This window comes from Physella acuta, unplaced genomic scaffold (assembly GCF_028476545.2).
Source record: "Physella acuta isolate Inbredline_101_S28 unplaced genomic scaffold, ASM2847654v3 ptg000329l, whole genome shotgun sequence".
NCBI classification, from domain to species: domain Eukaryota; kingdom Metazoa; phylum Mollusca; class Gastropoda; family Physidae; genus Physella; species Physella acuta.
Genome location: NW_026731848.1, coordinates 207457 through 231081, shown reverse-complemented (window position 1 = coordinate 231081; position 23625 = coordinate 207457). Strand labels below are relative to the sequence as shown.

General features: G+C 35.8%; 2 protein-coding genes across 2 annotated transcripts in view; both read right to left on the bottom strand.

Moving 5' to 3' along the window:
* Positions 1-918, bottom strand: part of LOC131940760 (MAM and LDL-receptor class A domain-containing protein 2) — a 28069-nt gene extending 27151 nt beyond the window's left edge. Inside the window, exons 1-2 of the mRNA XM_059299550.1 lie at positions 760-918; positions 95-306 (exon numbers count right to left, since the gene is read on the bottom strand). The gene's annotated coding sequence lies outside the window, so the exon portion shown is untranslated. The remainder of the gene's footprint in view (positions 1-94; positions 307-759) is intronic.
* LOC131940767 (MAM and LDL-receptor class A domain-containing protein 2) lies at positions 35-20769 on the bottom strand. Its single transcript, XM_059299560.1, has 41 exons — positions 20551-20769; positions 19896-20023; positions 18773-18869; positions 16551-16668; positions 16268-16372; positions 15301-15409; positions 14990-15128; positions 14731-14818; positions 14337-14468; positions 13961-14223; positions 13807-13817; positions 13576-13630; positions 12861-13089; positions 12604-12729; positions 12072-12344; positions 11557-11715; positions 10597-10944; positions 10291-10431; positions 9807-10081; positions 9618-9677; positions 9413-9527; positions 9085-9245; positions 8269-8406; positions 7989-8088; positions 7481-7588; positions 7252-7377; positions 6640-6777; positions 6136-6266; positions 5698-5779; positions 5245-5382; positions 4598-4744; positions 4364-4455; positions 3948-4112; positions 3572-3662; positions 2930-3079; positions 2538-2672; positions 1983-2114; positions 1505-1650; positions 1086-1197; positions 760-933; positions 35-306 (listed from the first exon to the last, which is right to left on the bottom strand). Exons 1-41 carry the CDS (start codon positions 20767-20769, stop codon positions 35-37), a joined length of 5928 nt encoding a protein of 1975 aa, XP_059155543.1.
* Positions 20770-23625: the final 2856 nt, after the last annotated feature.

Here is a 23625-nt window from a genome sequence, read left to right as displayed (position 1 = left end):
AAATGATGTGTGTTGAATGATGTTAAAATATTGATCAAATAATGTGTATTGAATGATGTAGATTCAATGTTGATGCTGCTGATTGAAAGTGCACCTGAAACTGTTGTGTGGGGGTGACTCTAGCCTGTCCATATGTCCAAGTGTTGTCCACATTAGATTGGGTGAAAATTAAAGTTTGGTTCCTCTCCTCCACCAGGAAAACATTTAAAGATACCTCAAGCCCAACCAGGTTGTAGAAGAATGACAGGCAGCCATCTTTTAGGCCACTGGCATCCAATACGCCAGTCAAAAGTCTGGCCACTGTTTCTAGATAAATGAAACACAATTTATGATTTATGTACTCTGGATTTTACAAATTATTTTACATAAGTCGTTTTAGTCTTTATAAATGACTGATTAAAGAAGTAGGCTAACTAATGTTGGCTATAATCAAGATTAAAACTAGTATAAATGACTAAAGAAAAGGTAGGCTAATGTTGATGATTATAGTAAGGATTATAGGATTTTAGTCAGGATTACAACTAGTGTAGACAAAAGAAAAGGACCAACTTCCGCTGATGATTATAGTCAGGATTATAATCAAGATTAGTGTAGACTGAAGAATAAGACCACCTTACGCTGATGATTATAGTCAGGATTACAGTCAGGATTACAACTAGTGTAGACTAAAGAATGAGACCAACTTACGCTGATGATTCTACTCAGGATGACAGGATTATAGTCAAGATTAGTGTAGACTAAAGAAAAAGACCAACTTACGCTGATGATTAAAGTCAGGATTAAACCTGGTGTAGATGAAGTAACCCTGGCCTGTGGTGTGGTCATGTTGTGGTCCACTTTTGGCTGGAGTGGCAACACTACGCACCCACTGACCAGTCTGTGTGTAGTCATTGAAGTAGCCACAGAAATCTTGCTCAAAGTCACAAGTTGCATCTGTTGATAGACGGTCAAGTCTGCTCATCTTAAAGAAATTTTGGTTTTACTCAAATGGCAAGTGGGTTGAATTGATATTGTAATAAAATACAAAATTAAAAAAATGATAGATTTATTTGTTTTGTTTTTTATCTGTAAATGTATGTACCTACCTGTTAAATTTGAGACTACATCTGGCTGGCAATTGTTGAAGCTGATGTCGTCCAGAAGTAAACGTGGCAGAAGTGTTGCTGATGTGTTCACCACACTCGCCTTCACAAAAGCCTAGAAAAAACCATGAGCAAGATTAGATCAATGTAAAAATTTATGAAAAATGTCTTACAATGAAATATTCTGCAATTTAAAAGGCTTTACTTAAAAAACAAAGTACTGAAAACCTAAATAACAGCAAACAGTAAAAATCTTAAGATCAATCTAAGACCTCTAGTAAGCTCCCCTCCCACTACACACACTAAATAAGCTCATATACAAACACACAATCTAAAAGTTGTCATTATATTTTTATCTATCTAAAAGATATGTTCTTAATAAATTTCCCCTTGTTAAAGTGTATTTAAAATCCCGTCCCTACCTGTGACCCTGAAGGTAGGGCGCCAATATGATAGGAGTACTTCAGCCATCCACCAGGCACACTACTGGGTCCAATATGAACTGAGGTCAAGGTTATCACTGCTCTGAATGGGTCTGTGCCATTTCTTAATCCAAACTCAACTGCAACTGGAATTAGCATCAATACAATAATTATGTTTTGATTGCAGCATTTTATTTATTTCCTCTATTGGAAATGTTAATATGCTCACCACCATCCTATGACTCCCCAGTGACATGACTTACCTCCATGTGTCACCACTAGGCTCTAACCTATTCACCTCTATTGTATGCACCAACCTATCACTCACTACATTAATATGACTTACCTCTGTGTGTCAACACTGGCTTGTTACCTACATGAGTCACCACTAATGTACTCACCACATACCTCTGTGTATCACCACTGATGTGTTACCTAGTCACCACTACTGTAGCCTACTCTCCAGCCGTAGACTCACCATTGCCTGGGTTATCTATGAAAACATAAACCCCCATGGAGCAGTCACTGCCTGTAGCTGTCAGAGTTGGCCCAACCAGATAGGCAGGCAGGTCAGCCACGCCCACACCGTGGTCCAGCATCAAGTAGTGACCTACAAGACAAGAACATCTTGTAACTGTAGCCTTAAAATGTAAACACAATAAATCCTTCAAAATTTAAACGTAAATAAATTGTCTAATTAAAATATTCAACTCGGTTTTACTTTCATCTTTACTTAGGTGCTACCTACAGAAAAGTCATGCTAAAAATCTAAGTGTTATTATTAACCTAATTTGTGTTAAAATCTTAAAAGTCTTTTAGAATGTAATGAATTTTTAAAGGATATATTCATACTAAAATCTAAGAATTAAGTAAAGCGCCAAGATGTTTAGTTTTAGCTATACACAGTTGTGCTGAATTCTAGTGTTATCTTTCATAAAAGTCAGATTAAGATCTAAAGTATTACCTTTAAATACAGACATACTAAATCAAGTATTACCTTTCAATAAAGTCAGATAAAAATCTCAAGTGTTACCTTTGAAAGCAGTGGCACTAAAAGTGTGATCAGAGTAGGGTGTGCCAACTGTCCCAGCAGCCAGTAGTGACCACACCTTGTCCCCAAGGCTTTCATCTGTCCAGCCACACTCACCTGCCTCAAAGGTACAGGAACCTAAGGCAACAACAGGACATGGCATTTAGTTTACATGACATACACTGTCCATCTGACATACATCTGTCTGTCATCTGACATTCATCTGTCTGTCATCTGACATAAATCTGTCTGTCATCTGACATACATCTGTCTGTCGTCTGACATACATCTGTCTGTCATCTGACATACATCTGTCTGTCATCTGACATACATCTGTCTGTCATCTGACATACATCTGTGTATCACCTGACATACACTGTCACTGTCTGACCTACCACACTGCGCTTCATCAGATGCGTCCATGCACTGAGTCACAAAATCACAAACAAGGCTTTGGTTGATACATTGTCCAGATGTACACATAAACTGACCAGCACCACAGGGAGGGGAGGAGGTGGGGGCTGCGGAACCTTCTGGAAGTGTCTCTGGTAGACAAAAAGTAAACAATGATCAAATAACAATTATCAAAAAACAAACCTAATAACAATCATCAAATAACAATCATCAAATAATAAACCAAATAACAATCATCAAATAACAATCATCAAATAATAAACCAAATAACAATCATCAAATAACAATCATCTAATAACAACCATCAAATAATTATCATAAAATAACAATCATCAAATAACAATCATCAAATAACATCAAAATAACAATCATCAAATAATAAACCAAATAACAATCATCAAATAACAATCATCAAATAACAATTGATTGTTTTATTTATGTTTCTACATTAAAAGATATTTAGCCAGGATAAAAAAAGGATCTCAAGTGTCTTGTAAGACATGATAAGTAGTTCGAGTAGAGAAAATCTAGAAATGGATGCCTATTAAAACTATTCAATCTACCAACCTTATAACTGTTAGAATGTTTTAAAGACATGTAAACTAAATGAACAAAGCACTTACTGTTAGACAACACACACTCTAGACTAAAACTGATGTCATCAACGCCAATGTTGGAAGAATGCAAGCCTGTGGCCTCTCCTTCTATCACCACCTGAAGGCAATTGAATACATTATTATCACTGGTTAGATAAAAAACTGTAACACTTTAAGTAACGAGCTATCTACATCTTAAAGTGAAATTTCCAACTTAAAACATCCAAATGGATGTAGTTTTAAACAGTCAGGTTAACGCGTGACTCCCATACCTAGGCTCGCCAAAAAGTCAGTTTGAGAGTTGAGGATGTTGACGCGTGACTCCCAAGTGTCACCTAAACTCACCTGAAAGACAGCTTGAAAGTAATTCAATTTGACGCGGCACTCCCATACCTAGGCTCACCTGAAAGTCAGTTTGAATGTTGAGCAGGTTGACGCGTGACTCCCAAGTGTCACCCAGACTCTCCTTTAACTCACTGACCACTGTCTCTGGTCCTCTCACTGTTGTGCGTACGCTCACAGTGAGGTGGGCAGGGTTTGTCCCATACATGTACACATGCCATCTCATCTAGACAAAAACATAGAGTTTAATTGGGCAGTTTTTGTGTATGAAATAGAGACACATTGTGTGTGAAATACAGACAATTCTTGTGTATGAAATTTAGACAATTGTTGTGTATGAAATACAGACAATTGTTGTGTATGAAAAACAGAAGCTTGTTGTGTATGAAATACAGACAATAATATACGAAACAAATATTTGTTGTGTGTGACAGAAAGATGTGTCCAAAAACTGTCAAAAACTATTTGAGCACCCACTTTACACTGGTCAGATGGTGCAAACATAGGACTGAGGAGCCGTGACCTTTGACCTGCCTGCTGTCCAGCTGTTTCAAACAACATGTAGTGGCCTGAGGAGATGACAAAAAATTTTATCTGGCTAGTTTGTAATGTATTTACATCTGGTTAGCTCAAGTTTAGTTACAACTAGTCATCCATCAAACAAAAGTTTAGCTACAGCTAGGTACACACATAAGTTTTGAGTAATTTTACCAAAATGAGTTCCTAGTGTGTGATCTCGACGTGGACCATCATAGACATTGACCCCTTGACCTTGGTGACGGTGCCAATCAAGGTCATCACCCTGGTCTTGTTGCCAGTTCCCCAGGCTGTATTCAAAGTTGTCCCTGACATAAGCACCTGACATGAGAGGTACTACAGGTGATAGCAGTTTATGGGGTCACTACAGGTGATTTTATGAGGTCACTACAGGTGTTAGCAGTTTATGGGGTCACTACAGGTGATAGCAGTTTATGGGGTCACTACAGGTGATTTTAAGGGGTCACTACAGGTGATTTTATGGGGTCACTACAGGTGATTTTATGGGGTCACTACAGGTGATTTTATGGGGTCACTACAGGTGATTTTATGGGGTCACTGCAGGTGATTTTATGGGGCCACTACAGGTGATAGTAGTTTATGGTGTCAGTACAGGTTTATAGAGACAGCTGATAAGATTTTTTTTTTAAATTTTAAATTAATGTCTAAGCCTAGATACCATATCTTTGATTTCAATAATTTGCTAAAAGATGAAAGATATTTCTGAATGCTAACATATTATATTAAACTTCCAGTGACTGCTAAATACCAGTGCAGCATGTACTAAAGTTTGATGAATGAAACAAATAAAAGCTACTGACTGCACATGTTGGTGTCCTCATCCGCCCCATCTCCACAGTTGTCAGTGTAGTCACAGACAGAACTCTCCTGTACACAAGTTACATTTGTCTTACAGGCAAACATAGGTGGGGCACACACACCACTGCTGAACACTGAAACTGGTTCACACACATGTAAGGAAGTGGACAATTTTTTAAACAGCAATTTTTTACAAGCAAAAGTAAAAGTTTTAAAATTTAAAAATTATTTCCTTATTTATTATCAATATCCAATTTAAGAATTTCTGGTTTCAAAATAAGATTGTTTTTTTTTTGCTATATAAAATGCAAACATTTCTCAAAAGACGTATTCTATCTTCTTCTTCATACTTAATTGTAATGTCTGAATGCATTTCCTGCGGCACATTTAAGTATTACTCGTCAACATGTTTTATGCCATCGCACAGATAAAAAAACACAATACACAGAACATACCTGGAAACATACAGTTTACAAACTCTATGTTGTCAATAGCAATAGTCTGCAGGTAGCCGAGTTGGTTGGCACGGAAGTGAAGCTAAAATAATTTACAACAAAAAAATCTGTTAAGCTGAAGCTTAAACAGTTTATAACTAGATGTAATTAAATCTTTTGAAGTGAATTTAAAACAATTTATACTAAACAAATCTATAATATTAAACCTGAGACAATTGTTGTGTAATAAACATGTAAATTTTAAGCTTTAACTTTGAGGCCTTTTGTGTGTGCTAATAGTTTCACTGAAGCTGGAACAGTTTTTGTGTAAATAATTAAAACACAATGAGCAATTAATACAAATGTTAAGAAATGATGTCATCAATCAGGTTTGAAATTTAATCTACATTCTTATTGATGAGGTGACCTTGAAGGGAGAGTGCTGATTGATGAACTAACCTTGAAACGAGAGTGAATGTTGTCAATCATGGCTTGAGCCTCATGCCAGTCAGTGCTGCTGACTCTCAAACTTCTCCAGATGACTGTCTCCTCCCCACCCTCCTCCAGCACAACAAACAGATCACCCAGTTCTGGTAGACAGGTAAGGCAAAATTATTAGCTACATCACTCTTCTGTCTTTTTAAGTTAAAAAAAAAATTCTGGTAGACAAGTGAGACAAAATCATTATCTGAATCACTCTTTTGTCTTTTAAGTTAAAAAAACATTTCTGTTAGACAAGTAAGGCAAAATTATTAGCTACATCACTCTTTTGTCTTTTAAGTTAAAAAAAACCCTCTAAAATGATATAGAAGAACTAGCCTAGTAAAATGGTACCTAGACAATATTCTTATGTTGACATTCCAAACAAACTAATATCTACTTCTATAGAACTGTTGATTTAAAAATCTTTTTAAAGCTGTAATTAGAAAAAAAAGTAACTAATCTAGGGGAATTGGACATCACCTGAGTCTAGACTGACGTGGAGGTAGTAGAGGAATCTGAGGACACATTGTGGGGGTGAGGGACCCAGCTCCTGGGTGAGGACCAAGTCAATCAAAGTCTGTGATGTGTCAGGGTCTCCTTCCACAGCCACATAATCACCTGAACACAGAACAACTACAATCATATCCTGACAAAATTATCATGCTTCTCTATAATATCATATATACTTTAACTATTTTTTGTAAGCTAAAATTTAAACAATCAACACTAATGATTCATTGTACTTTAACAATAACTAACATAGTAAATTGATATTTTTAAACATTGTGTATTTTAAAGATCCAATGTGATCTTCAGTTTTTATGTCTATTGAAAATAAGTAAATTATTTCAATGATTATATTCTTATTCTAGCTTTAACATTTAGCCCTAGACACACCAATCTGTGGGGCCCCAACAAGGGTTAAGGGATGATTTAGATAAGAACTTCTTACTAAGAACATAATATTTTCATACATATTTGTCTAGCTAAAGATATATTTATTAATTTATGTAGTAAAAAAATAACATGGTAGACGCCTCGACTCACAGAAATGGGTTGCTAAAATATAAGTTAGATAGACGAATGTCTCACCTTTATTTTGGCCCAGATAGTTTAACGGCATATTGTTGCCTGGGATACTAGAGGCTAGACCAAACTTCTCTGAGCCCAAGCTGGCATCCACCCAGTGGCAGAAATTACTGTCAAAACTACAGGTGCCTAAATATTTATTTAAATCATTAAAACAATCATAAACATTGCTAAGACTTGTCATTACCCCAATCCTTCCCACCTCCTCCCAAAAAAGCTCACAGTGACTCACCACAATTTTCCTCATCATCTGAAGCAGGGCAGTCTCTGATAAAATCACAAACTTTGGATAAACTGATCACAGTCTGGCTGTCTCTACAGGTGTAGTTCACATTTTCTTCTGTTGTAAGGATGTGAAAAGAACTATTGGGACTTAAACTAGTATTTAAGCAGTTGGCAGCCACAATAAAATAACATCTGTTCAACAAATTTGTACCTCACTTTCTCTCTAGCTTTCTCTACATGTTTAATTTAAAGTGGGGCAAGTAAATAATACCAGTCAGTGATATTGAAAAAAATTGATGTAAAATCTACTTTCAAGACACTAATTTGGAGACCTGAAACCATTTCTAATACATTTAGACTTGTTGAAGTCTTCATATGATTGTTTGAATGTTTAACCTATTTTATAAAAAAAAAAACACCACAAAATTATTGGAAAATATAACTGAAAAAAAAAAACAAAAAAAAAAAATAATCTTGTTGTTATTATAATAGAAGTTTAAAAAAAACTGACCTACCTTGTAAGCAACTATGAGGGAAGAGTTGTATGTTAGCAATTCTAATCTCCCCTAGTTTTGTGCTATTGGGTTGTAAGGTTGATGAGGCTGATATGGCAATCTGTAGAGTGGGTATTTTCATTTCATTTTTAAGTGCAGTAAAAGCTATTTCAACCATTAAAAAAATCTTCTGCCTTGTATTGGGCCATTATATTTTACTATAACTTTCTAAAGATTATGTTTTAAATAAAAAGTTATGACTATGGTTAGCCCCAGTAACAACACAGTAAGGATGACTAACTTGGAACTCTGTGCTGTTGAAGGTCTGGGGTTTGTTGATGTGAGCTGTGTGCCATGTGCTGACTCCTTGCTCACCACATTCACTCAACACTGTCAGGTCTACCTGTGGAGGTGGTGTCTGGGAGCTTGGGGCAACGTCCTGCAACATTGTTAACAGGCAGGTGTTTTTGGCAGGTTAACAGACAGGTGTTTTTGGCAGGTTAACAGGCAGGTGTTTTTGGCAGGTTAACAGACAGGTGTTTTTGGCAGGTTAACAGACAGGTGTTTTTGGCAGGTAAACAGGCAGGTGTTTTTGGCAGGTTAACAGACAGGTGTTTTTGGCAGGTAAACAGGCAGGTGTTTTTGGCAGGGTAACAGACTGGTTTTTTGACAGGTTAACAGGCAGGTGTTTTGAACAGGTTAACATGCAGGTGTTTCGGACAAGTTTAACAGACAGGTTTTTTAGAAAGTGACAGGTTAACAGTCAGTTGTTTTAAATGGTGAAAGGTTAACAGTCAGATATTTGTATGACAGAGTTAAAACAACAGCACATGAGAATAAACATTATAAAAGAAACAAACAACTATTTAAAAAACTTATCTTATATGTTCAATGAATTGTTAATAATGTAGCAAACTTAATTACTACTAATTCTTAATTCTAAAATGGCAATGTAATTGAAATATAGTTTTTCCACCTAAATTCAGGCAAAAATATCTAAAACAAATGCCCTTTGGCATTACTTATTATTTAATAATAGTGTATAACACAGGTAAATTGAAGGAAACATTAAAATTAAATACAAAGTAATGAATAAAATAAAGTTTGAGGAGCTTACATGTAAAGAAACATTAAGACAGCCAATGTTATCTCCAAACATCATGTAACTGAAAGTAAAACAAAACTCAGCCAGGTGTGTGCTAGGTACAAGTTCCGATACTACAGTGGAGATCTGTGGTGGGCCTGGTCTGTTGGTGAAGCTGACCCGCATGTAGTGGTCTGGTGATGGGTAATTAACAATTTAATCAGAAGACACAAGAAAACACATGCAAAATAAAAGAACAAAATAACATAAGGCTATCTACCTTACAGGAAACCTAAATGATTTAATTTATGTGCATAGAGTAAAAAGTGAGTAAAGGGAAACAACAAGGAAAATTACAAACCATCCTGGATTATTTCCCATGGTGGTGATGCATCTGTAGATGACTGATGCCAGTTGCACATTGTGTCTGTTTCAAGGGCACAGTTCACAAGGGTGTAGCAGCTCTCTGTCAATAACTGAAAACAATAGGGGATCAATGGGAGATAACTTCACCCCTAATGTTACACAAGTCAAGTAAATTAAACAAAATCATCAGATAATATTACCTCAATATCATCAATACCAATAGCCCCATAACTCCCAACTTTTTGGCTTTCAAATATTATCTGAAAAATATAATTTGAAAGCAGATTTAATTATTGTTAATATGCATCATTTTTGTACACAAAATTAAATAAAAACAACCTTTATCAAAAGAAATGTATTCTGCATTCAAAAGTACCAGAAATACATGCCTGAAATTTTTCCGTAGACCTGTGATCAATAGAAAAGTGTGCAGAGTTCCATGTGTTGAGTCCCCTGCCCTTTAAGACTCCTAGGTCAGTCTCCTGTCCACTCTCATCTCTGGTTCTGACAGCCAGGACATGGCTGCTGCTCAGCTGAGGGGGGTTGCTTATGTAGTACCAAAATGTCAGGCAGTGGACACTGGCAGCGTCCAGTAATGGGGTCAGCAGTCTGGACAGCTCCCCAGTTGTTTGTTCTGTGCTTAGATTTTTATACAGGTAATGGCCTGCAAGACAGATAAAATTCTTTAAACAAATAACAGTGTAATGAAAATGAAAAAAAACCCATCTATATAGGTAGCAGTGTAAATTTGAAACGGTAAAGTAATAATGTGAATGTTTAAATAAAATGTAATATCTTGTATTTTCAAATATGTGGGTACATTTATGGTATAAATCAGACCATATTAAATCCAGTTAAAAATCCATTAGTTACCTTCCCCTGTTCCATATGTGTGGTCTATAAGGGGAGCTAATCTATGCAGAGAGCTGGCTAGGAAATGAAATGTCCAATCATCATCATCCATGTTGTCTTGCTCAAGATCACATGACTCTTCATCTTCAAAGTCACAGTACCCTAAAAATACAAGTGACTTGCGTTTTCATCTCTGACATTTGGCTAAGTCTGACCATACTAATATAAGAACAAAACTGAAAAATTTCACATAGTTAGAAAATGATGATACCAACTTTTGAAAAGCCTAATCACTCATCAGCCCAAGCTGGTCCTACAGCGACTCACCATTAGGTGGACAGGGCTGGTTGTAAATCCACACCTCGTCTAGATCAATATCACTCTCCGCAGTCCTCCCCACCACCCCCTCAAAGATGACTTGTGTGGGCTGGTAGTCCCCGGCCACCTCCACCATCTGGTGTATCCACCTCTGGCCGTGATTACCTGACCTGGTCCAGTAAAGTTTCTCCCCCTGTCCAGCCTGTCTCACGTACAAGGCCAGCCTGTCCACACTTGACCCGTACATCCCGTAATAGAAGCTGACACAGATTTTACCTCCAGTGTTGACAATAGGGCTCACTAACCTGGCTACTGATGACACGTTTTTGCCTGATGCATCCATATATATATGGTGCCCTGAATAAATCAATATTAAAAATCATCAAGTTTTTGTCTGATGCATCCATATAAATATGGTGCCCTGAATAAATCAATATTAAAAATCATCAAGTTTTTGTCTGATGCATCCATATAAATATGGTGCCCTGAATAAATCAATATTAAAAATCATCAAGTTTTTGTCTGATGCATCCATATATATATGGTGCCCTGAAAAAATAAATATAAAAAATCATCATGTTTTTGTCTGATGCATCCATATAAATATGGTGTCCTGAATAAATAAATATTAAAAATCATAACCTTTTAAAATGTTTAAAGATACTTCTTAGCAATATGTAATCAATTATTGAACAATTAAAATAATTTCTTCTTGTTTAATGGAAACAAATATTTCAGCAATGTAACTTAAAAGGTTGTGTGTCAAACTAGATTAGATGTGGGTTATTTCCAACAGGGACAAGTAACTCACATTGTTTTGACAGTAAACTATTGTGATAGTAGGATTTGCAAGTGAAGAATATTGAAGAACAAATCCTTGATTTGATAATTTGATAACCAGCACCATTGCAGGGAGTAATTTTTAAAGGACTCCATACTTTAGATCTAGATCAAACAATTAGATCTTACCAAATTTACTGCTTGTTGTTTGGTCAAAGTTTAGTCCAGTACTCTTAGTATGTCTAGAAGAACTAGAAAATATTGACCAGTTCAAGTCTGTTTTGTTATCAGGCTGAAAGCCACACAATGTTCCATTTTCAAAGTCACAGCCAACCATTCTTTTGCCAGCTGTAAATACAAGTTGACTTACTTCAGTTCAGGGAGGACCAAACACAGGCAATTTATATAGGCATTATTAAAATAGGTTTTTATATTAAGTTCAGGCATAAAATAAAAGTCAGGCCTTTAATACAGGACAGTAGAGCACAGGACTTTATCTGCCCATAGGCCACCAGGTCCAAAATGGAAACTTTACTTTTTTACTTTTATTGTTAAAACACAACAGGATATATTTTAAAACTGGTCAAGCTAAGATCTGTACTTAATCATATGGTCAATTTAAAGGGCTACAGTTAATCATACATTCAATTTAAATGCCTATAGTTAATGATACGGTCAAGTTAAAGGCCTATAGTTAATCATACGGTCAAGCTGGGGTCCAAAGTTGGCTTGAATGTCACCACTTTTCTCCATATCAACACATTGGCCTTGGACGGACGTGATGTCATCCACAGCAAAGGATGAGTTGGGATAACCATCCGCCTCAATGGTAACTGTGTACTGCAAGGTGGTGTCTGTGATGTCCACACGGAAATTCCTCCAAGTGCGCTCACTTCTGTGTTTAAAGTCATCACTAACTGCTCTTTCTAGAAGTATGCTTTCGTACGATTCAGTTGTAATATATAGTTTTAGTACACCTGGATGTAAAATTAAAATAGTCTATGTATGCCTTACACCTAGAAAGTATAAAATTATAATCTTTCATACGATAAGAAAAAAATTAACACAATTGTTTATTTTATTTTATGGACCAAAACTTGGTAATATTCACATATCAAACTATTAGCTGGGTAATTTATATTGTAAGAAATAATGAAATTAAGGTTGTGTTCAGTGTTCAGGGTACAGAACACCAAGACTTTACAGTAAAATGCTCGGACACAAACATAGACTCACCTGAACCTCTCCCATAGAACCAAAAACTGAAGCAGCGTACAGCTGCTGCTATCAGGGGCTGGCTGGTAAGTCTGATGGACAATTTCCTAGGAGTGGACATTGGAAAGTCAACTTCCATGTAAGAACCTGTGGGACATTGGGAAAATACAAGTTTGGATAACAAATGAACTAAAGCATTAAAACTGCAGGGATGAATAATCTGTGATAAAATATAGCACCCCTTATAGCTGATACTAAATGTTCTAGAATGTTCTGACCTCTGTCAGACAGTGTGGTGTGATCAACTGGCATGACAGTGTCAGGGTTGCTGGCAGAGACCAGGCGCCACAAGACTTCATCAGCACTGGAACTTGTGTAACCACAGACAAAACTCCCCTCAAAGTCACAGTCAGCTATTTCTGGGCAAGGTAACGTGCTGAAACTGATGTCATCCAGGTAGACCTCGTCATGTAGATGGTTGATGCCCACATCCACTTGAAAAATTAGCTGCCAGGAAAATTAATTTTCACCTATAGCCTCATAACTCATTTAATAACATTTACTCAGCTGTCTGAGTTAAGAAAATTTTCTATTGGTATATTTGTAAAATATGTGTTCTTATTTTGTTTTATTTCACAATGGGTTATGAGGAATGCAAATATTATAAGTGATACTATATTAAAATATCAGACAATATCTGATCATATTTGTTTAATTGCAGTATCACACATAAATTATCTCTGCACCTGAAGCTAACTCAATGAAATAAAATGTAGCCTTTATTTTCCTGAAATGTTTAGTTATTTAGTGAAAACTTTTGGTCTGAGTATTTGACACACCTTATAAGGATCTGAAGAAAAGATATCCACATATGCCCTGGTCCAGGAAGTGGTACTGCCCACAGTATCCTACATACCTTATAAGGGTCTGAAGAAAAGATATCCACATCTGCTCTGGTCCAGGAAGTGGTACTGCCCACAGTATCCCACATACCTTATAAGGGTCTGAAGAAAAGATATCCACATATGCTCTGGTCCAGGAAGTGGTACTGCCCACAGTATCCCACATACCTTATAAGGGTCTGAAGAAAAGATATCCACATGTGCTCTGGTCCAGGAAGTGGTACTGCCCACAGTATCCCACATACCTTATAAGGGTCTGAAGAAAAGATATCCACATATGCTCTGGTCCAGGAAGTGGTACTGCCCACAGTATCCCACATACCTTATAAGGGTCTGAAGAAAAGATATCCACATATGCTCTGGTCCAGGAAGTGGTACTGCCCACAGTATCCCACATACCTTATAAGGGTCTGAAGAAAAGATATCCACATATGCTCTGGTCCAGGAAGTGGTACTGCCCACAGTATCCCACATACCTTATAAGGGTCTGAAGAAAAGATATCCACATATGCTCTGGTCCAGGAAGTGGTACTGCCCACAGTATCCCACAATGCCTCCATCTCCACCTCTTCCCCTACACTCTGGACAGACTTGAGGATGGACAAGGTGCTTGTGTTAGATCCCAGTTTGACGTACCAGAAGAAAAAACATTCCTCCCTAGTGGGAGGGTAGTAAGGTGATTCAACTTGTGAGCTTGAGCCAGCAAACACAGGCTTCAGATCCGCTTGCAGGAAGTGGCCTGGAAGTTTTAATTTACTCTTTATAGACCATGCGAAGAAATTTTATGGACTTTTTCATTTAATTTAAAAATATCTTCTAAAAAGCGCCACTAAAGCAGGTTAACAATTTCACCTAGAGGAGACGTGTAGGTGTGATCAACAGCAAGTATTGTACTGTCTGCCCTCTTCACTGGCCACAGAAAGTCAGAGGCTGGGACTTGTGTAAACTCATTGGAGTTTCCATCTTCAAAGTTGTATATACCCTCTAAGGAAAGAATTAAAGACAGAAGTTTTTTTATTGTGTGTATTATGGCACAATATGATTAATGAAATAAATTTGAAGTGAATTAATTTCATATATATTTTAGCTGAATATCTTTTTACAATAAAGTTATAGGCCTCCATTAAATAATGATACACTAACTAGAACATTTTTCTGTCTCAATGAAGGAAAAGTATCAGAGTTTTAATACACTACAACAGTAAAACGATATATCTTTGAGTCATTAAATAATCTGGCATGGTACCTCTCTTGCATGCTCCATGGTTAAGTTTGATGTCATCAATTGCCACACTGCCATAGACTGGAATTCCTACTTTCACTTTCAACATAAGCTTTAAAAAAAAAAAAACTTTGCAGATTATGTTTTGTATAGATTTAGAATATATGCTTTTTATTGCCAATTTAAAAATTATTAATCATGATAAAAAAAAATATATATTTATCAAATATATCTTAAAAATTAAAATCATGTTTACTAACATAAAAAAGGGGAGCGTACTCACTTTATGATCCCATTTATTTGCTATGTTTACACTGGCTGACTGCCACCTGTTATTGTTTGAGTGAAGGCGCCACACAGCAATACTGGAGGATCCAGTCAACATAAGCAAACTGATGTCAGAGAAGCCTGTATTGGTTGCCCTAGAGAGCACGAGTAAACAATCAATCAATACAGGTTAACAAGATTTTAATGTGGACTGGAAATTAACTTCCTATCTAAATATTGGTGTATAACACTCATATATTTAACACTAGAAAAACAATGACAGTTTTATGTTGCTAACAAAAAACTTAAACTGTAGGGAAAGGGTACCTGTACACCATGGTGAAACAGCCAATGTTTGCTGGTGGTAAAGTTGGTGACAAGAGATACAACAGAGAATTCTCTGGCAACACTGAGCTGTCAGCTGACAGGTAGTAGCCTGTTGAGTTAACACTAGATTTCTCATTCATTCTTACATTGTTTGGTTAGTGTAGTAGCATTTTAAAGTAAGTTTTGTCATTCATTCTTACATCAATTGTATATCAACATTCTAAAGTAAGTTTTGTCATTTATTCTTACATCAATTGTATATCAACATTTTAAAGGAGTTTTGTCATTCATTCTTACATCAATTGTATATCAACATTTTAAAGGAGTTTTGTCATTCATTCTTACATCATTTGGTTAGTGTATCAGCATTTTAAAGTAAGTTTTGTCATTCATTCTAACATCCATTATTTAATGTATCAACATTTTAAAGTAGTTTTCTCATTCATTCTTACATCGTTTGGTTAGTGTATCAGCATATTAAAGTAGTTTTGTCATTCATTCTAACATCCATTATTTAGTGTAGGCTTTTCAAAAAATTTTAAAGTGAGTTAGAAACCAGAACAAATCTAGATGACTTTTCAGGTCCATATGATAACAGCACCCAATAGAGCTGGGGAAACATAAACCAGATGACCAGTTTATAGCTCAGCCTGTGGTGACTTCACAGTTCAATACATAACCAGATGACCAGTTTAAATCTCAGCCTGTGGTGACTGTACAGTCCACTACATAACCAGATGACCAGTTGGTGAATGTACAGTCCACTACATAACCATATGACCAGTTGGTGAATGTACAGTCCACTACATAACCATATGACCAGTTGGTGACTGTACAGTCCACTACATAACCAGATGACCAGTTTATAGCGTGGTGACTGTACAATCCACTACATAACCAGATGACCAGTTGGTGGTACAACCAGTGGTGACAATATGGTCCACTACGGATGACCAAACATACTTACGAGTTCCTGTGACATAGCGTGTGTTTGTATAAGTGAAGTTGTAAGGAATGCCTTTGGCTGGCTGCCAGTCACATGGGCCGTTGTCAAAACTACAATCTACCACTGCTGTGAACACAGAGATTGTTCAATCTCACGTATGGAAGGTAACAACATCGAGAACAATGTAGATAAATTAACAGGTAAATAACAAATGGAAGGTACTGATGATGTGAACAAAGTATAGATGTATGAATAAGCAACTAAATAATGAAAATGTCAACCTATCAGAAAGAAAAGAACATACATGGAGGTGTAGGCTGAGCAATGTCTGGAGATGTGGAGCAGTCTTTGATCTCCAGTAGTGTGTCATCCACTGCAGCCACACCTGTTTCTTGGGATCCCAGGTTGGTCTCAAATATTAACTGCAGTAGTTTTTTAAAGTAGCCATTAAAAAAATGTTGGTCTCAAATATTAACTGCAGTAGTTTTTTTAAAGTAGCCATTAAAAAAATGTTGGTCTCAAATATTAACTGCAGTAGTTTTTTTAAAGTAGCCATTAAAAACATGTTGGTCTCAAATATTAACTGCAGTAGTTTTTTAAAGTAGCCATTAGAAACAATGTTAGTCTCAAATATTAACTGCAGTAGTTTTTTAAAGTAGCCATTAAAAAAATGTTGGTCTCAAATATTAACTGCAGTAGTTTTTTTAAAGTAGCCATTAAAAACATGTTGGTCTCAAATATTAACTGCAGTAGTTTTTTAAAGTAGCCATTAGAAACAATGTTGGTCTCAAATATTAACTGCAGTAGTTTTTTAAAGTAGCCATTAAAAAAATGTTGGTCTCAAATATTAACTGCAGTAGTTTTTTTAAAGTAGCCATTAAAAAAATGTTGGTCTCAAATATTAACTGCAGTAGTTTTTTTAAAGTAGCCATTAAAAACATGTTGGTCTCAAATATTAACTGCAGTAGTTTTTTAAAGTAGCCATTAAAAAAATGTTGGTCTCAAATATTAACTGCAGTAGTTTTTAAAGTAGCCATTAAAAACAATGTTGGTCTCAAATATTAACTGCAGTAGTTTTTTAAAGTAGCCATTAAAAAAATGTTGGTCTCAAATATTAACTGCAGTAGTTTTTTTAAAGTAGCCATTAAAAACAATGTTGGTCTCAAATATTAACTGCAGTAGTTTTTTAAAGTAGCCATTAAAAAAATGTTGGTCTCAAATATTAACTGCAGTAGTTTTTTTAAAGTAACCATTACAAACAATGTTGGTCTCAAATATTAACTGCAGTAGTTTTTTTAAAGTAGCCATTAAAAACAATGTTGGTCTCAAATATTAACTGCAGTAGTTTTTTTAAAGTAGCCATTAAAAACAATGTTGGTCTCAAATATTAACTGCAGTAGTTTTTTTAAAGTAGCCATTAAAAACATGTTGGTCTCAAATATTAACTGCAGTAGTTTTTTTAAAGTAGCCATTAAAAACAATGTTGGTCTCAAATATTAACTGCAGTAGTTTTTTAAAGTAGCCATTAAAAACATGTTGGTCTCAAATATTAACTGCAGTAGTTTTTTAAAGTAGCCATTAAAAACAATGTTGGTCTCAAATATTAACTGCAGTAGTTTTTTTAAAGTAGCCATTAAAAACAATGTTGGTCTCAAATATTAACTGCAGTAGTTTTTTTAAAGTAGCCATTAAAAACATGTTGGTCTCAAATATTAACTGCAGTAGTTTTTTTAAAGTAGCCATTAAAAACAATGTTGGTCTCAAATATTAACTGCAGTAGTTTTTTAAAGTAGCCATTAAAAACATGTTGGTCTCAAATATTAACTGCAGTAGTTTTTTAAAGTAGCCATTAAAAACAATGTTGGTCTCAAATATTAACTGCAGTAGTTTTTTTAAAGTAGCCATTAAAAACAATGTTGGTCTCAAATATTAACTGCAGTAGTTTTTTAAAGTAGCCATTAAAAACAATTTTGGTCTCAAATATTAACTGCAGTAGTTTTTTAAAGTAACCATTACAAACAATGTTGGTCTCAAATATTAACTGCAGTAGTTTTTTAAAGTAGCCATTAAAAACAATTTTGGTCTCAAATATTAACTGCAGTAGTTTTTTAAAGTAACCATTACAAACAATGTTGGTCTCAAATATTAACTGCAGTAGTTTTTTAAAGTAGCCATTAAAAACAATGTGATGGAAACTGTAACTTTTTATGTATAATAATCATCTGAAAACCTAAAAGATTGAACCTTGGTGCCAATCACATCTGCCTATTTTAAAAAAAAATTGGCCCTACCTATAGATCTAGATCTAAATCTAAATCTACTGGATAGAATCTAGAATCGAGGTAGTTTTGAGTTTTAAGTTTTATTTGCTCAGTAAAACCAAAATTTCAGCTCACATGCCAAAGGCCTTAATTTACTAAAAAATGTCATTTAAAACTACAAGACATGGTCATATGAGTTTGAAGTTCTTTTAGTCTTGTTATTGAAGTTCTGAATATCCAAGTTGTTGAGGTCAAGTTGTATTACCTTATATGACCTGGTTGTGTACATCCTGCTGATGTTGACCTGAGCAAAATGCCACTTGTTGTCTGATTGACCTTTCAACTGCCACAATATTGTGTTGCTGTAATTAATAATTATACATTTTTATTTCTCAAATAAGCAGAGCCTACTTGACCTGCCAAATGAAAACCTACCATAAAATTATAATAAATAGATTTAGATTCTAGAATAGATCTAATCTCTATACAGTCACAGTGGGTTGCCGTACTACTGCGTTAAGCGGTAAGTAAAAATGTGGTGAGTGGTGGTGATAAAACATGGCAGAAATGACGATTGATAAAGTAGTGAAGTGTTGGCCTAATTAATTAAACACTAGAATCTCGAGGATCTAGACAGAGAATCTAGATGACTTAGAAAGTTAGAATAGATAGATCTTGAAATTAGAAATCTAGTAACTGCTGTCTGCTAGCCTTGTTGTTACTGTTGTTAGCCTACGCCTTTGATTTTGTTTTAGCAGACAGCTGTCGAATAGCAGTCCGATACTTTGTTTCTTTTCAAAACTAAATTATTAAATGAACTTATTAATTATTAAGGATTTGTGGTTAGTCTACACCTTTAAAAAAACTAATTTTCTAAATACATGTAGATCTAGATTTAGATCTAGATTCTAGATCTAGATCTAGAGATCTAGATCCTAGAATCTATTGTTTAGTAAACTATTTGTTCGGACTTGTTTGTTTAGACTTTAGACTATTAGCAAAACTGAAAATATAACATGACTCTTACTTTTTATTTTTGATATTTCGAATTTTTAAGGTTGTAATTATTTATTCATAAAAAAGTGATACAATTAAAACAATATTTATTATTATGTTGATTTCATATTGGATAACAATTATTTCTATTGAAGATACCAGCAGTTTTCCTTATAATATTGTAGGCTTACACAAATTCCCATATTAAAAAAAATAGATTACCACTCATGACGAGCTAGCAGGCCTACTTGTACCGTTGGGGTTGGGGTGTGGGGTGGAGTCCTTAGAAATATATAATTAGAGGGGTGGTGCCAACAGAAATGTTATTTTAATTAACGTGCGTGAAAAAAATAATTGTATGCCCGATTCCTAGAGTAAACCGTGTTGTATACCTTTCGATAGTTTCATTTTCAAAACTGTTTCCCGCTATGACCCGTAGGTAGCCGAGTTGTCGATCTTGAGCAAACAGGTAGTACCAAAAGGTCAGGCACTGGGATTTGTTTGATGTCGCTGGCACATGCTGCAAGATTTGTGCTGGGTCAATGTTATTTGAATAGTATACAATACTGCCGTTAGATATTTAACATAGGTTTACGTGTGGGCTGTGTGTTTAACTTGCCCCTGTACGAAGAACGCTTTAGACTAAACCGTTCTTCGTACAGGGGCAATTTAGTCCCACTGCTAATACTAGTGTGTAGTTCTGGTAAGATTTCTCACAGACGCACACAGCGGATACCAGTGGGGGATTAACTCCCCTCCTTCAACACACAACTGCACCCTTTAAATCCTAACGCCAAACATTACTTAAATCGATTGCAAATTCAACACTTGACTTACTTGAGAATGAAATGTATGAAACAAAATACGAAATAACACAACCTTGCTTATATGGTATAGATAGATAGGGATTTATGGTTTAGCGACGTCCAAAAATTAACTTTCTTTCTGGTCGTTTTTTAAATTTTTGTTTGTTTGTTCCCAAATCATAAATGATTAACTAACCGAATCACCATCAAGATAGTTAAATCTTGAGATAAGCTCCCCTACCTGGTTGTAAAAGCTCGCGACATTTGCCTGGCCACTCGCGAGGTCGGCTACCAGGAAATGTCCATCCGACGAGTTCGTTGAGTGGTCACTCAGGGGTGCATACGGAACTGGACGGTTGGGGCCTGGGTACCGTGACCAGCCGCTCGTCTGCCACCAACAGATGTCGCTTTCAAAGCTGCAACCTCCTGGGATATTCACGGTAACAGTCTGATTCATCATCTTTTAGGAACGTACGAGACACAACAGACCAACAGACAGACACAGAAACAGAGTGCAGACAGCAAGGCATTTTCTCAGTTTTGTTTTTTATGTAAACACACTCTTACATGAACAAAAACAATTTGTAAAAAACCAAGAAAAAAAAAACTAAAATAATTTTAGTCGAATGTTGTCTACCCACCACACCAACCAGTTATTATATAAAGAGAGTGCCCCCCCCCCCCCCCAATGATCCCCATTCTAGAATTATGTGACAAACTTCACCCCCCCCCCCAAATCTATAACTAAACAAGTATTGTAACAACCACGCTCACCTTAAAAGTTGTTTAATATTATAATTGCTGAAGCTTATGTATTCAGGGTAATATTGCTTTGATAATGTTGCGTACTGATGATGTGGTGTACTGATGATGTTGCATACTGATGTTATGTACTGGTGATGTTGTGTACTGGTGATGTTATGTACTGATGATGTGGTGTGCTGGTGATGTTATGTACTGATGATGTTGTGTGCTGATGATGTTGTGTACAGATGATGTTGTGTAATGATGATGTTGTTTACTGATGATGATGTGTACTGATGTTGTGTACTGATGATGTTGTGTACTGATGATGTTGTGTACTGATGATGTTGTGTACTGATGATGTTGTGTACTGATGATGTTGTGTACTGATGATGTTGTGTACTGATGATGTTGTGTACTGATGATGTTGTGTACTGATGATGTTGTGTACTGATGGTGTTGTGTACTGATGATGTTGTGTACTGATGATGTTGTGTACTAATGATGTTGTGTACTGATGATGTTGTGTACTGATGGTGTTGTGTACTGATGATGTTGTGTACTGATGATGTTGTGTACTGATGATGTTGTGTACTGATGATGTTGTGTACTGATGATGTTGTGTACTGATGATGTTATGTACTGATGATGTTGGATACTGATGATGTTGTGTACTGATGATGTTGTGTACTGATGATGTTGTGTACTGATGTTGTGTACTGATGATGTTGTGTACTGATGATGTTGTGTACTGATGTTGTGTACTGATGATGTTGTGTACTGATGATGTTGTGTACTGATGTTGTGTACTGATGATGCTGTGTACTGATGTTGTGTACTGATGATGTTTTTTACTGATGGTGTTGGATACTGATGATGTTATGTACTGGTGATGTTGTGTACTGATGATTTTGTGTACTGATGTTGTGTACTGATGATGTTGTGTACTGATGATGTTGTGTACTGATGTTGTGTACTGATGATGTTGTGTACTGATGATGTTGTGTACTGATGTTGTGTACTGATGATGCTGTGTACTGATGTTGTGTACTGATGATGTTGTTTACTGATGGTGTTGGATACTGATGATGTTATGTACTGGTGATGTTGTGTACGTATGATGTTGTGTACTGATGTTGTGTACTGATGATGTTGTGTACTGATGAGTATGTCTCACCCAGGATGTCTTGCGTGGAGCCTATGGTGGAGCCTAAAGTTGAGCCTATTGTTGAGTCTATTGTTGAGCCTACTGTTGAGCCTAAGGCTGAGGAAATAAAAGTAGTATTCCTAATGTCAGTTCTGTTCACATACCATGTAATCAGATACATGCAACCTATGATTTATTTTTTCTTTAGGGCACAGGCAATAAAGTAAACTCGCTTCCCTTGGAGTTTAAAATACATTAATGTTCTATATGTCTTGTTGGCATAGGTGTGGCCGAGTGATAAACGTGAGGCAGTAGCACTTTCCCATTCGGGTCAGTAAGAGTGGGTCATAGAGATGACCACACCTTCAGCAGATAAACACTACTGGCCGTCAGATCAGATATGGCAACTTAATTTTTTTTAAATTATTACTTATTATGTACTAATCAACATCATTTAATTAAATTTTAATAAAACGTTAAGTTTTAGTCTAACCTAAACCTGGCGGCTAAGTTTTTAAAACTCAACAGCGGATAAATATAAATCAAGGGCGTATAAGCGGGTCTATAATAACTAGAAATTAAATACACCGTAACTATTGTTTCTTGGTTTACATTTGTAAAGAATCTGAACAAAAACAGTGAACGTTGATTAGAGACGAGATAATTAGAAGCGCGAGTGGAGAGGTGTGTATTTTATCTACAACTAGATAGACGTCGGGCTACAAAATGGCTGCCTACATAGCTACATGCCTACATGGCTACCCTTGCAGGTTTTCATGGATTTTAATAATTTTTTTTAATTAAACGTTTTAAGAAATGACTGCCATGAAGTATGGCCAATCTGGTCGCGTCAGAGAGTAATGGTCATGATGTATTGACCGCAGTCTCTCTAAGGCTACTCAAGGTGGGTAGAGTTGGATTAGAAAAAGAAACAAGCTGAATTTTGGCTGGAAGATTCAGAGAATACATGAAAAGGCCAATGTGGCAAATATACTTGCCTATACAAATACAAATCAAGTTTAAAGATCTTGTAGGTGTTCCATAAAATAAATCCATGATTTGCATTACAAGAATAAATAAACAACTGCACATGGGGAAAACATTTCACACAATATATGTCAGTGCTTAATCCAAACTTTAAAAACGTAATTCGTGAAATTTATGTTTTAAAACATTTTTACGTTGTCTTTATATTTAAAATCAGATTAGCTAAAACAATTATTTTAACATTGTAACAATCTAACGCCAACTGTAAACGAATAAACAAAGTTAGTATCTGGCTCGTACCAGGGCCCAATAGCTAATCCACAGGTTATCACTTATTGATAGGGGTCAATACAATCATGACTTATTGATAGGGGTCAATACATGACTTATTGATAGGGGTTAATACATGACTTATTGATAGGGGACAATACATGACTT